This window comes from Pelobates fuscus, chromosome 9 (assembly GCF_036172605.1).
Source record: "Pelobates fuscus isolate aPelFus1 chromosome 9, aPelFus1.pri, whole genome shotgun sequence".
Taxonomy (NCBI): Eukaryota; Metazoa; Chordata; class Amphibia; order Anura; family Pelobatidae; genus Pelobates; species Pelobates fuscus.
This window is the reverse complement of record NC_086325.1, coordinates 86443792-86456892: the sequence shown is the minus strand read 5'-3', so window position 1 is coordinate 86456892 and position 13101 is coordinate 86443792. Positions and strand designations below refer to the sequence as shown.

The 13101-nt window shown below is 41.1% G+C and overlaps 1 protein-coding gene across 1 annotated transcript in view; it reads right to left on the bottom strand.

The window, feature by feature from the left end:
• The window catches only part of TMEM164 (transmembrane protein 164), a 61617-nt gene that overhangs the window by 17110 nt on the left and 31406 nt on the right, over positions 1–13101 (bottom strand). The window contains exons 2-3 of the mRNA XM_063432148.1: positions 10963–11012; positions 8483–8549 (exon numbers count right to left, since the gene is read on the bottom strand). Coding sequence (XP_063288218.1) covers positions 8483–8549; positions 10963–11012 — 117 coding nt within the window. The remainder of the gene's footprint in view (positions 1–8482; positions 8550–10962; positions 11013–13101) is intronic.

Here is a 13101-nt window from a genome sequence, read left to right as displayed (position 1 = left end):
AAGACTAGCCAGCTGACACACCCAACAAACCACATAGTGGAAGCCAGAAACATATGGGAGGCATATCTAAGGAAATGCCGCGGACGCACATTAGAGCTCTCCATAGGAAAGCATTGAATATGCTTTCAATGCTTTCCTATGGGGAATTGAGCGACGCTGGAGGTCCTCACATAGCGTGATGACGTCCAGTGACGCTCTAGCAGCAGCAAACATGTCAGGCAGCAGATACCCAAAATAGCCCATCAATTACACAGCAGCCCTTTCTCAATGCTAATGTCCTTCTCATATGTTGAAAGATATCGTGAAGAACAAGAAACCATTTTTTAATGAAAGCTTATGTAACTGGACGGTGAACCTGTAATTGAATATATTAGAGGCACTTTATCGGATCTATAAGCATGTTTTGCTACAAATCTACAAACTGTGATTTGCAGAAGAATATAGACCCAATCTGTTTATCTCATTATAAACTCACAGATAGATTCATGTCCCATTTGAGATTTGTGGCTAGTATCTCCCCACATTACTCAATAACAAAGGTCATTTACTACAATGGCAATTGCAAATGTGCCCGTTCTCTACAAATTCTGGATATAGTGAACCTGTTAACCACCAATTGTGATCAGGCCCAATTCACATTGAGGCATAAATATATTGAATTACACATTTTATAAAAGAGGTCAAATCTTATATATTTACAGATTTTCTTACCCGAAGATTGCCTTATACCAGTTTCCTCTACATACTGCATCCGCTGAAGGATGCCATGTTGTCACACCTTTTCTTTAGGACATAATCTACAACTCACAATCCATAGGAAGCAAGTACATGCAAGCAGTTGTAGAATGCCACCACATCATTTGAGGATGGGATAACGCCTTGAACAGCTCGCCACACTCATAAATGCAGCTTTTACAGCAATGCTGAGACTTTTATAGTTAAATTTCCTAGCGATTTGGCAATGTTAAATCCAAATGACTTCGTTTGACATATTGCGCAAGTTTATTTAACAATATATTTGTACATGTTGCATGCCTATCTATGCACATGTTTAATCAAAATAAACAAAGTGATTTAAAAGGTAGTATTAACTTTCAACAAATACATTGTGTGCATAGCCAAGCTGTATTTGAGGTCAAACACCTTTTCAATATGTTGACTGCATGGCAATCTAACACGATCTCTTATTTTTTTGCCATTGTATTAAGGACAAATAAGAACAAAAATAGCATCCAGCACAAGGCTTCATTCATGGCCGTTTGGTTTTGATTGTTGTGTTGTATTATGTCTGTACAGTGTCCTATACAATTTCTTTATTCTTTGAGAAAAATATTTATTTTTAAGAATAATCCAGCAGTGTTTCGTTACATTCTATTTTAATCCGGGGGCCAGTTTGTTCCAAGAAAGCATAACTCACTTTATGTGATGGGGCTGAATTAAGCATTGTTGTTTTTTGTGAAAGTGTTTATTTAGAAATAAAGACACAACTGTAACTGGAAACAATGAGGCAATGACCTAATTCTATGGCAAAGAATACAGTATTAAAGGGACATCTATAATGACATGTACATATATTGATATCAAAATGCACTTAGAATGAAATTATATATTTGCGTGTTTATATATTACTTTGGAAAAAAACAATTATTTAAATTAAAAACAAATTAAATATCATGTCTGCCTGACATCGTGATCACATGGCCAGGAAGGGTCAGATTTGCCATTGAGCAAATGCCTGGGTTGTCCGGCAGCTCCCCCTGATCGGGAGCGCCGTGAATGATAATTATCCAAGCTCCGTGCAGGGTATGATTGTTGTGCTAGGCCACCCAAATGGCGTTAAAGCCCTGCTTTTGCAGGGCAGCATATTACGCTCCAATGGCGTTAATGGGCAATTTATCCAATTTAAAAAAGGCTGGATACCAATATTGTGCCCATCATTTTTTCATATGGCTATCAAATGGGCTACAGACTGGTTCAAATGACAATGTCAGATAAACCACAGTACAATATGTGTAACTATGACATGGTGGTAGTTAACTAATCATGATTGTTGCCACACTGAAGAACAACTGCTGATACTATGCGAAAATTGAGGAAATGAACAACAGAAGAAGATTACAGCATCTTTAACCCCTTAAGGACTGGACTGTTTTTGCGATGTTGTACATTTGCGACCAGGCATCGTTTTACACTTTTGTGGTGTTTGTGTTTAGCTGTAATTTTCCGCTCTCTCATTTACTGTTCCCATACAAATGATATATTGTTTTTTTCAGGACAAAATGGGCTTTCTTTACATACCATTATTTATATAATCTCATGTAATTTAATTTTTAAAAAATGAAAAAATATGAAGAAAAATTGAAAAAAATACATGTTTTTTGACTTTTATGTGAAAAATCTTTTACTCATCTACAAAAGCGAATGAAAAAAACTGCTAAATAGATTAAAAATGTTGTCCTGAGTTTAAAAATACCCAGTGTTTACATGCTTTTTGCTATTTTATTGCATGTTATTGGGCTATAAGTACAAGTAGGATATTGCGGTTTCAAAACATAAATTTTTAAAATGTATCAATAGTGACATTGTAACACTATTATCTGTCATAAAATCGTTGAATAACACCCCACATGTACATATTTTTTTTAAAGTAGACAACCCAGGGTATTCAATATGGGGTATGTCCAGACTTTTTTAGTAGCCACTTAGTCGCAAACACTGGCCAAAGTTAGCGTTCATATTTGTTTGTGTGTGAAAAAAGTAAAAAACTAAATTGAACGCTAATTTTGGCCAGTGTTTGTGACTAAGTGGCTACTAAAAAAGACTGGACATACCCCATTTGCAATACCTTGGGTTGTCTTCTTTTGCAAATGGTATGCCATCATGGGGGTAATTCTCATTCCTGGGCTACCATACGCTCTCAAAGGCAACGTAACCAACCTGGCCATTTTCAATGTAAAAATATTTGACCCATATATTTGACCCTGTAACTTTCAAAAACGCTATAAAACCTGTACATGGGGGGTACTGTTATACTCAGGAGACTTTGCTGAACACAAATATTAGTGTTTCAAAACTGGAAAATGTATCACAACAATTATATCATCAGTAAAAGTGCTGTTTGTGTGTGAAAAATGCAAAAAAAGTCACTTTCACTGACAATATCATCGCTGTGATATGTTTTACTGTTTTGAATCACTAATATGTGTTCAGCAAAGTCTCCCGAGTAAAACAGTACCCCCCCATGTACAGGTTTTAGGGTGTCGTAGAACGTTACAGGGTAAAACACAGTGATAGCAAATTAAATTCTCTGGACTTTCAGCCTGGGTTGGCAGGCAGGTCCCTTAAATTGCAATCAATAAAATAACTTAATTATGTAAAAATATTACATAAATACGCACGTAGAATTTAAATATATATGCATATTTATATATTTGAAGTCTACATGTATATTTATATATTTATTTATGTAATTTTGTATATGGACATATGAATAGTTCGTATTCTATTTATATATACAATTTCATTCTAAGTGTATTTTGATATAAATATATATATATTAATATCAAAATACAGTTAGAATAAAATTTCGTATAGATATAATTTTTTTAATTTTTATTATTTTTACATGTTTAATTTAATTTAAATTACTTATTTGTATTTTATAATATATATACACAATATATATATATATATATTATAATATATATATTATATATATACACGTGTGTAATTTAATTATAAGTGTTTTTTATATTAATATATGTACATATTAATATAAAAATACACTTAGCATGACATTATATATATATGATATATAGACATATTATATAGGTATAATATATATATATATATATATATATATATATATATATATATATATATATATATACACACACACATATATACACACACACATATATAATAATTATTTTTTTTATTAACATGTACCTTTGCAGGGAGACTGCCTGTCAGCACAGACAGTCCCCCTGCAGGCAGACACATGGACACCTATTGTGACCATGTGGTCGCCCTGTTGGGCGATCACATGGTCACAGGGGTCCTAATCCGCCATGGGGAGACTGTCTGGGCTGCAGGCAGTCTCCCCACAACGGGAGCACTGCCGATCGCCGCCGGGGGAACGACGGCGATCGGGTAAGTACATCTTACATTTAGGACGGTCGTCGGTCGGCAATGGAAAAATGCCGATGACGGTCCTGAACCGTCCTGCGTCCTTAAGGGGTTAAAAAACAAAAAAACAACAACCACCAATGTTGTGCACTATAGCTTCCTCTAAGTCAGTAGGGTTCTTAAAAAAACAACTTTTATTTTTCCCCCTCTATTCTCAGATACTCTAACTAACTATGCTCATGGGATTAGCTTGGTGACCAGGACTGGACTGGAAAAATAAATTTGGCCTGAGCATTTAGGATGAGCAGCCTGATAAGAGGGGCGGAGGCTATGTTATCACTAATGACACACACACACTAAAAGTGAACATGTTTGTTTCATACCCCTTTCAGGGAAATGCCCAGTGTCTGTTTGATGCAGCACAAGCAAAATGTTAGGACAAGCTTTCTCAGTGTTTACTGGTGAAATTGTCTCTGGTGTCCAGGATACCAATGGGACAGGGCCAAAAAAAGGGTATTTGGGGAAGGATGCATTTGGTTGTGTAAGTGTTTAAAAATGTTTTGTGGAATTGCCTGTGCGTAGAGGCAGCTGTTTGTGTAAAGTGTCTGTAAAGTGTGTGTGTCTAGGGGCTGTACAGGGAGAGTGTGTTTCTAGAGGTTGTAATGTATGTACTTGTCTATAGGGTGTAGTATGTATATAGTGGCTGTATAGTGTGTGTGTGTGTGTGTGTGTGTGTGTGTGTGTCTCTCTCTCTCTCTCTAGTGGCTATAGTATACATGTATCTAGAGGCTGTAATTTACGCATATGTATAGGGTCTGTGTTTCTATGTATGTACAGGTACAGTTGTGTGTGTGTGTGTGTGTGTGTGTGTGTGTGTGTATATATATATAGTGCCTGGTGAGGCTCGGGGCTTCAGGTGGAGTAAAATACTAATAAGTATATTATTTTAATAAAATGTTTAAAAAATATCCTGATGTAACAGAGTTACAAATGTAATGGGGGGGAAGCAATCCAAATCAGGGCCAATCCTAATAGAGGTTGGGGGACAGGATATACCAGCAGATTAAAAAATACTGTATACCAAAGAAAACTAACTTTAGTTTTATTTAAAATTATATTACAAGAACACAAGTCTTTATTAAAGGGACACTATAGTCACCAGAACATATAGCTATTCTGGTGTCTATTGTAAGTCACTGCAGGCTTTTTGTTTTAAACATTGTCTTTTCCAGTTGGTGATTTTAACACTATAGCTTGACCCTGTAGTGTTTCTCGAAGATCATTTTCACGTGTCAGTGAGTTTCCTAGAAGCTCTCTGCTTATAATCTTATGCAGGTTTTACAGACTTTGGACTTTTTTGTATATAAAAAAAAAAATAGAAGAAAGTTAAATTTTACAGCAAGGCTATGAGGTTCATGGTGAAAACCACATGAGTCTATAGATTTGACGGCTACACAGAACTAGAACAATATAAAAAAATAAAAACAAAAACAAAAAGTTATTTTCTTCTTGTGGACTGGGGTGGCTGCCCTAAATTTGATTAGAAAATAATGTAAAACTTTATTTTACATAATTATTTGCTTTAAAAATGACAAAATTATCGTTAAAAACATGTAGTTCTAAAACGTTTTGGGGAACTCCTGCTTCCTAAAATATGGTAAAGTGACATATCTTCTGTTTATAGAAAAAGCACTGGGATATTTTATTTTATTTTATTTTTAGAATGATTTTGTTAAAAAAAAACACAAAAAGGGGCGGAGCTTACCAGCCGAACGAGCAAGTCGCACATGGCGGGAGCTCCCGCATCTGAGGCCCTGATTCTGGGCATTGCGCCCGACCACCGCAACGTGCCCGCGGCGGACAGCCACCTTCACACCCAAGAGGTCAAGCGGAGTCTGGAGATACCCGGTTCGGGACTCCCCGCCTCAGAATCGGCCGCTTCACAACCCGCGGCCTGCACGGGTGGGAGCCGTGGAGAGACGGCCGCTCTCCCGGTTCTCAGGCTAAAGAGGGGACACTCACGCACCGCTTCCCCCCCCCCTATGGACCGGTGGGGGATATCCCGGTCTGCACCAGCACGAGATACGCCAAACGGAGACATCAAAGCAGATGCTCCCCCAAGCAGTATGGAAGCTGTAGAGCCCAAGATGGCGGACAAGCCAAATACCACTACACGTGGCCTGCTGCAACCACAACGCAGCACTGACAGACACGCAACGAAGAAGATAAGGGAGACGAAACATGGCACAAGGGACACCCTAGTCACCCCACCCAGACACCCCCAGGAGTTCTTTGACCAAATCTGCTCCAGCTTTTGGCCACAACTTCGCTACAAGGACCGGGCCTTCAAACAGGCAGCTCGAGCGGTGGCAGCATGGATAAGACCAGCTACCCGGCGGCACCTGTGTGAGTATCCGCAACGAGCCCCCAGGGCGGCCTCTGGTAAGGGACAAAGACAGAAGGCGAAGCAGCGAGCAGCGATGGCTCACATCTCAGACGCCAACACTCACTTTTTCAAGCGTCCACAACCAGCAAAGAAAGCCTGCGGACGAGCAACAACCCAGCCCCAACAATATCCCGAAGCAAGCAGACAAGCTAAGGGGCCAGCTCAAGAGACTGCTCTCAGCCGGCAAAGTACAACCCCAACACAAGTGGTGTCCCCCATGTGGCAAGCCTCGGACCGCTTTCAAACCCACGCCATCAGCCTGCCGCCCACGGGCGTAGGGTAAAAGGGGACATTTGGGGACATTTGCCTCTAGATGGCATAATAGTATGACACTGTGCAAAACCAATAGGCTACCTAGCTCTCTTAGAACTTTCCACGCTATTTGTGTCTCTCCCAGATAGGCGTTTATTTTTTACCAACGTGCATTGGCTTATATCGGCATTTTAGACCGCAAGTTGAATATGTTGAAACATGTCTCTGCTAATATGCCTTCTCTTCTCTTCTCATCTTCTCCCCTTCTCAGCCCTGTATTGCTATAAACTAAATTGCGCTCAGGCTGCTTATAGACGAAATCACTTTTGGCATTGTATACCTTTAAATACCTGATTCAGTTACGCTAGTTACCATACTATTTTGATATATGTCATTAAGTCTATCTGTATGTACTCCTGCATGTGCAATCCTCCCTGACACATCAGACTTAAGCGTAGCAAAGCATACATTAACATACAATCTACTGATAAGCGAAGATATGCAACAGCAACGTTCACCCTAAGCTACTGTTACCGAGCGATGATGTAACTTACTATAACTAATGCGAATAACCTATGTGTACCAAGCCTGCCTTAACATAAAAATTGTGCTTGTTCCATTTAAATGCTATATAACAGTTGACAAATCTGTATGCTCAATATGATGTAATATGCTGTTGTGGCATTGCTGACAAACGGTTGTTATTCATGCACAACAAAAATAAAGAATTAAAAAAAAAAACAAAAAAAAAAAACACCATGTGTATGTTTATGGTACCACCCAAACAGCCTCATAAGTTCAATTTTACAGAACAAACCGCATCAAAACGGTTCTTACTGATACATGTATCTCGGTTACACAAACAAGAAAATAATATTCTATTTAACCGTGCAATAAAATTGCCATAAAAATAGCTTTAGATTATGTGATTAGCTGTTAAATGTCACTCTTTCACCTTGAGAAATGTCGTTTATACTGGAAGTAATTACACTGGCGTAAACTAAATGTATTGGTCTGAATGCATATTGTACTACAATTCTCCTCTTTACTTCTACAGTAAAGCCATCAAAGGAGATAAGGAAGAAGTCTCATTAGCAAGAAGGCAATGAATGTAAATAATAAGAAAAATGAAAGTAGTTTTACTTTTTAAAGAGCACACTAAACATCATATATACTACAGCTCATTACAGTCGTTATGGTGCAAACAGTCAGCAGGTGCAACATCTCAGTTTGCATCAAATTATCTTGTAGAAATGTAATAAAACCTGGAGCTTACCCAGTTACTACCAGCTTTACTTCTCCATGTGTCAGATACCAGAATATGGATTAGGCGTAATTATATATAAATCTGTGTTTTTGATGCACAATACTCGAAATTAAAAATCAGACAAATTTAATTTTACAGCACATTTTTTCATAGCAAGGCAATGGGTTTTGTTCTCTTTTTTAAGAAAAACAACACTACCTTGAGCTGCCAGAGAAGAAGGGGGAAAAAAGAAAATGACTACTAGAATTTGTGAAAGACAACTTACGGTCTTTTCAAAAAGGAATAAATTAATTATTTCAGTTCTAATAATATGTCAGAGTAAATGCATTACATTTCAGTTAGGGAATGTAGTACACTTGTCAGATTAACAGCATGTTGGACTTACTCACCATTCGAGTATTCAGCACAGGGAACAGCAGAGCAAGAAGGGCCCCATTCAACATGTGCATTTGTAACCTTCCAAGGAAAGAGGAAAACAATATTATTTGATCTTAGATCAATATGTAAACATTTTACATACCAGTGACAAACGGACAGAACTGCCCTTCAACCATTTCAGTAATATTTTTATTCTGTTTAATTAAGATTTTCTTATCCCCTGCTATGTTAAGAGCTTGCTAGACCCTGCAAGAGCCTCCTGTATATGATTAAAGTTCAATTTAGAGATTGAGATACAATTATTTAAGGTAAATTACCGTATTTATCGGCGTATAACACGCACTTTTTTCCCCTGAAAGTCGTGGGAAAATCGTGGGTGCGTGTTATACGCCGATATCCCATAATTACTTACCTGTCCTGAAGCGTGGTCCGGCTTCACAGCGTGCACCGCAGTACAGGAACTTTAATTTCAGGTTCCGGTTTCCGGCGGGACTGAAAGGAAGTGTGCACAATAGTGTGCACACTTCCTTTCAGTCCCGCCGGAAACCGGAACCTTAAATTAAAGTTCCTGTACCGCGGTGCGCGCTGTGAAGCCGGCCCACGCTTCAGGACAGGTAAGTAATTATGGGAGGGGGAGGAAAGTACACTATGGGAGGGGGAGGAAAGTACACTATGGGAGGGGGAGGAAAGTACACTATGGGAGGGGGAGGAAAGTACACTATGGGAGGGGGAGGAAAGTACACTATGGGAGGGGGAGGAAAGTACACTATGGGAGGGGGAGGAAAGTACACTATGGGAGGGGGAGGAAAGTACACTATGGGAGGGGGAGGAAAGTACACTATGGGAGGGGGAGGAAAGTACACTATGGGAGGGGAGGGGGAGGAAAGTACACTATGGGAGGGGAGGGGGAGGAAAGTACACTATGGGAGGGGAAGTACACTATGGGAGGGGAGGGGGGGGGGGAAGTACACTATGGGAGGGGAGGGGGGGAAGTACACTATGGGAGGGGAGGGGGGGAAGTACACTATGGGAGGGGAGGGGGGGGGAAGTACACTATGGGAGGGGGGGGGGGGAAGTACACTATGGGAGGGGAGGGGGGAAGTACACTATGGGAGGGGAGGGGGGGGAAGTACACTATGGGAGGGGAGGGGGGGGAAGTACACTATGGGAGGGGAGGGGGGGGGGAAGTACACTATGGGAGGGGAGGGGGGGGAAGTACACTATGGGAGGGGAGGGGGGGGAATACTATGGGAGGGGAGGGGGGGGAATACTATGGGAGGGGAGGGGGGGGAATACTATGGGAGGGGAGGGGGGGGGAATACTATGGGAGGGGAGGGGGGGGGAATACTATGGGAGGGGAGGGGGGAAATACTATGGGAGGGGGAAATACTATGGGAGGGGAGGGGGGAAATACTATGGGAGGGGGGGGGAAATACTATGGGAGGGGAGGGGGGGGAAATACTATGGGAGGGGAGGGGGGGAAAATACTATGGGAGGGGAGGGGGGGGAAAATACTATGGGAGGGGAGGGGGGGGAAAATACTATGGGAGGGGAGGGGGGGGAAATACTATGGGAGGGGAGGGGGGGGGAAATACTATGGGAGGGGAGGGGGGGGAAATACTATGGGAGGGGAGGGGGGGGGGGAAATACTATGGGAGGGGAGGGGGGGAAATACTATGGGAGGGGGGGAAATACTATGGGAGGGGAGGGGGGAAATACTATGGGAGGGGAGGGGGGGGAAATACTATGGGAGGGGAGGGGGGGAGAATACTATGGGAGGGGAGGGGGGGAGAATACTATGGGAGGGGAGGGGGGGGAGAATACTATGGGAGGGGAGGGGGGGAGAATACTATGGGAGGGGTAATGAGGTGCGTGTTATACGCCGGTGCGTGTTATACGCCGATAAATACGGTATATCTGTTTGAAAGTGAAACCAGTATTTTTTTTTCATGCAGGCTCTGTCAATCATAGCCAGGGGAGGTGTGGCTAGGGCTGCATAAACAGAAAAAGTGATTTAACTCCTAAATGACAGTGAATTGAGCAGTGAAATTGCAGGGGAATGATCTATACACTAAAACTGCTTTATTTAGCTAAAGTAATTTAGGTGACTATAGTGTTCCTTTAATATAATAAAAAATGTTTGCAAAATTGCTTTATAAGCAATCGACCATAGGGTAAATGAAGAGATGATCTCTCTGCACCATACACTATGTAAGAAGCAGAGGTGGTTGGGTGGCTGCAGTGCGACGTTAACAAAATAAGCATATTCAAATGACATTTCCAGCAATAAAATTTGTTTTAAAAAAATAAAAAAAAAACACTGAAAGTTTTAATCTACCTTTATATTTATTTTACATGACGAATTAACAAAAACAAGTACCTTAAAACTAAATCTGTATTATGTATATCTCACAGTATTCTGCAAATAACCATTATTTTTGTAATCTACAATGAGAACGATAAGTGAAATCATTTAGTTTTAAAATCTTACCTGAATACCACTGTGGACAGCTTGCAGGGTGGACAAGCCAGAAGAAATATCTACGAAAACAATACACAAAAAAAATAAAAAAAAATTAGTCTATAAATTAGGTTAACATGAATCATAAAAAGCCAATGATTTAGGATGTGAATTGGGAACATTTAGTAAGACATAATCTGCAACACCAGTGCCTGAAAAAAAATAAATAAAAAAAATAAAAATAAAAAAAAAAATCGCACTGGGGTTATATAGCATCCTGCTGTACCACAGCTCATCTCACCTAAACTCTACTGCAAGCCGTAGCATACGCTCCAGGGATGGATTTCTACTTGACATGGCTAAATTTTCTGATCAGTAGTGCCTGCCTGGGGCTATTCTCCCCCCAGGGAACTGCCGTGCACGATCCAGGATGTACCTAGCGCAGGAATGGCGCCACAGTGAATGGACCTTCTAACCTGGAGGTACCCTGTTTGACTCACTGGTACATCTCGGTCTGGGCCGCTGGCTCTTTGGCTACAGGATCTACCAGGGGGCTATGTGCCGCCCAGAACAGGCATGGGCTGATCGGGACTCTAAACACAGGCCTGTTTCCATAGTAATTGAGGCAAAGCCACTGATTATGGACTCATATTTCACTAAGGCCACAATTCTGCAACCACAGTATTTTGACAGGATTTTCAATTTTGTATGGTATTCAAGCATTACTATGACAATATCATAGCTAGCATGGATTGAATCCCTGTCATTGTTTTGCTCTACTACACCTATCTACCATGCTTACTGTTACCTATTAAAACTTTTTAAAACGTGGTTACTCAGACATGCATAAGCTTTGAATACTGATATTTTCTAATGTGTTGTCCTGAAATGTCTTTAAGACGCTGTTATCCCTGCAATGCACTACAAAAATGAAGAATGAAAAAAAAAAAAAATGAAAAAAAAAATTATATATATTTATTTTTTTTTAAATTTATTTAAAGGTTCTTTATCAGGTCACAGAAATTAACCAAAAGTTTGGCATATATATTTAAGTTATTTCACTTAAAACCACTGGTAATACTTTAAGTAATACACTATTGCCTGATTTTAACAAAACAAAAGATCTTGTATAAATACATTTTATTTGGCGCTTGCACAAAATAAATAGAACATTAATACTAGGAGCAGTATTGTGAGGGATTGGGGCTTTAATCTGATGGTGACGGGGGCTGTATTGTGGCGGATTGATTCTCTAGTGTGGTAGGACAGGGGCAGTATTTCGGGGGATTGAGGCATTAGTGAGGAGATGGGAACAGTATTGTTGGGGATTGGGGCTAAGTGGGGGGTAGAGACAGTATTGTGGGAGACTGGGGCTGTGGTGAATAGGGACAGTATTGTGGAGGACTGGGGCTATGGTGGGGGATAGGAACAGTATTAGGGGCAGTATTGTGTGGTGGTTAGTGCAGCATTGATGTAGGTTAGGGGAACAAGACAGTATTGGGGGACAGGGACAGTTTTGTGGGTGGTTAGGGCAGCATTGTGTGGGGGATAGGGACAGTATTGGGGGTCATGGGCAGTATTGTGTGGGGGGGTAGGAACAATATTATGGGGCAGGGGCAGAATTGTGGGGGATAGGAACAATATTACAGGGCAGGGGCAGTATTGAGGGGCGGTGCAGTACTGTGGGGGATAGGGACAGTATTATAGGGCAGTATTGTGGGGAGATAGGGACAGCATTATGGGGCAGGGGCAGTATTGTGGAAAATGAGGCTTAGAGAATACATACACGCCACCCAGTCTCCCTACCTGTTTGAGTACTGTGGTGGATCCTGGGGTCCAGTGGACTGGCGCTGCACTCATCTGAGGGAGCTCCGCTTTACATGCACTCTCTTCCTGTATAGCGCCCTCACACGCCGTGTACAGGTCCTGGGAGCTGTAATGTGACGTCACATTCTGGTTTCCAGACACCACTGCGGGGCACTATACAGGAAGAGAGTGCATGTAGAGCGAAGCTCCCTGACTTGCCGCCCCCTCCCGCTCTGATGCCAGGCAGCCGAGCAACAGGCGCTCGACCACACTACAAGAAATAACCTGCAGGAGAGGAGCGCTGTGCGCTTCCCTCCTACAAATCACCCGGACATTTGCGCCCCCAGGCCCTGAGCAGGAGAA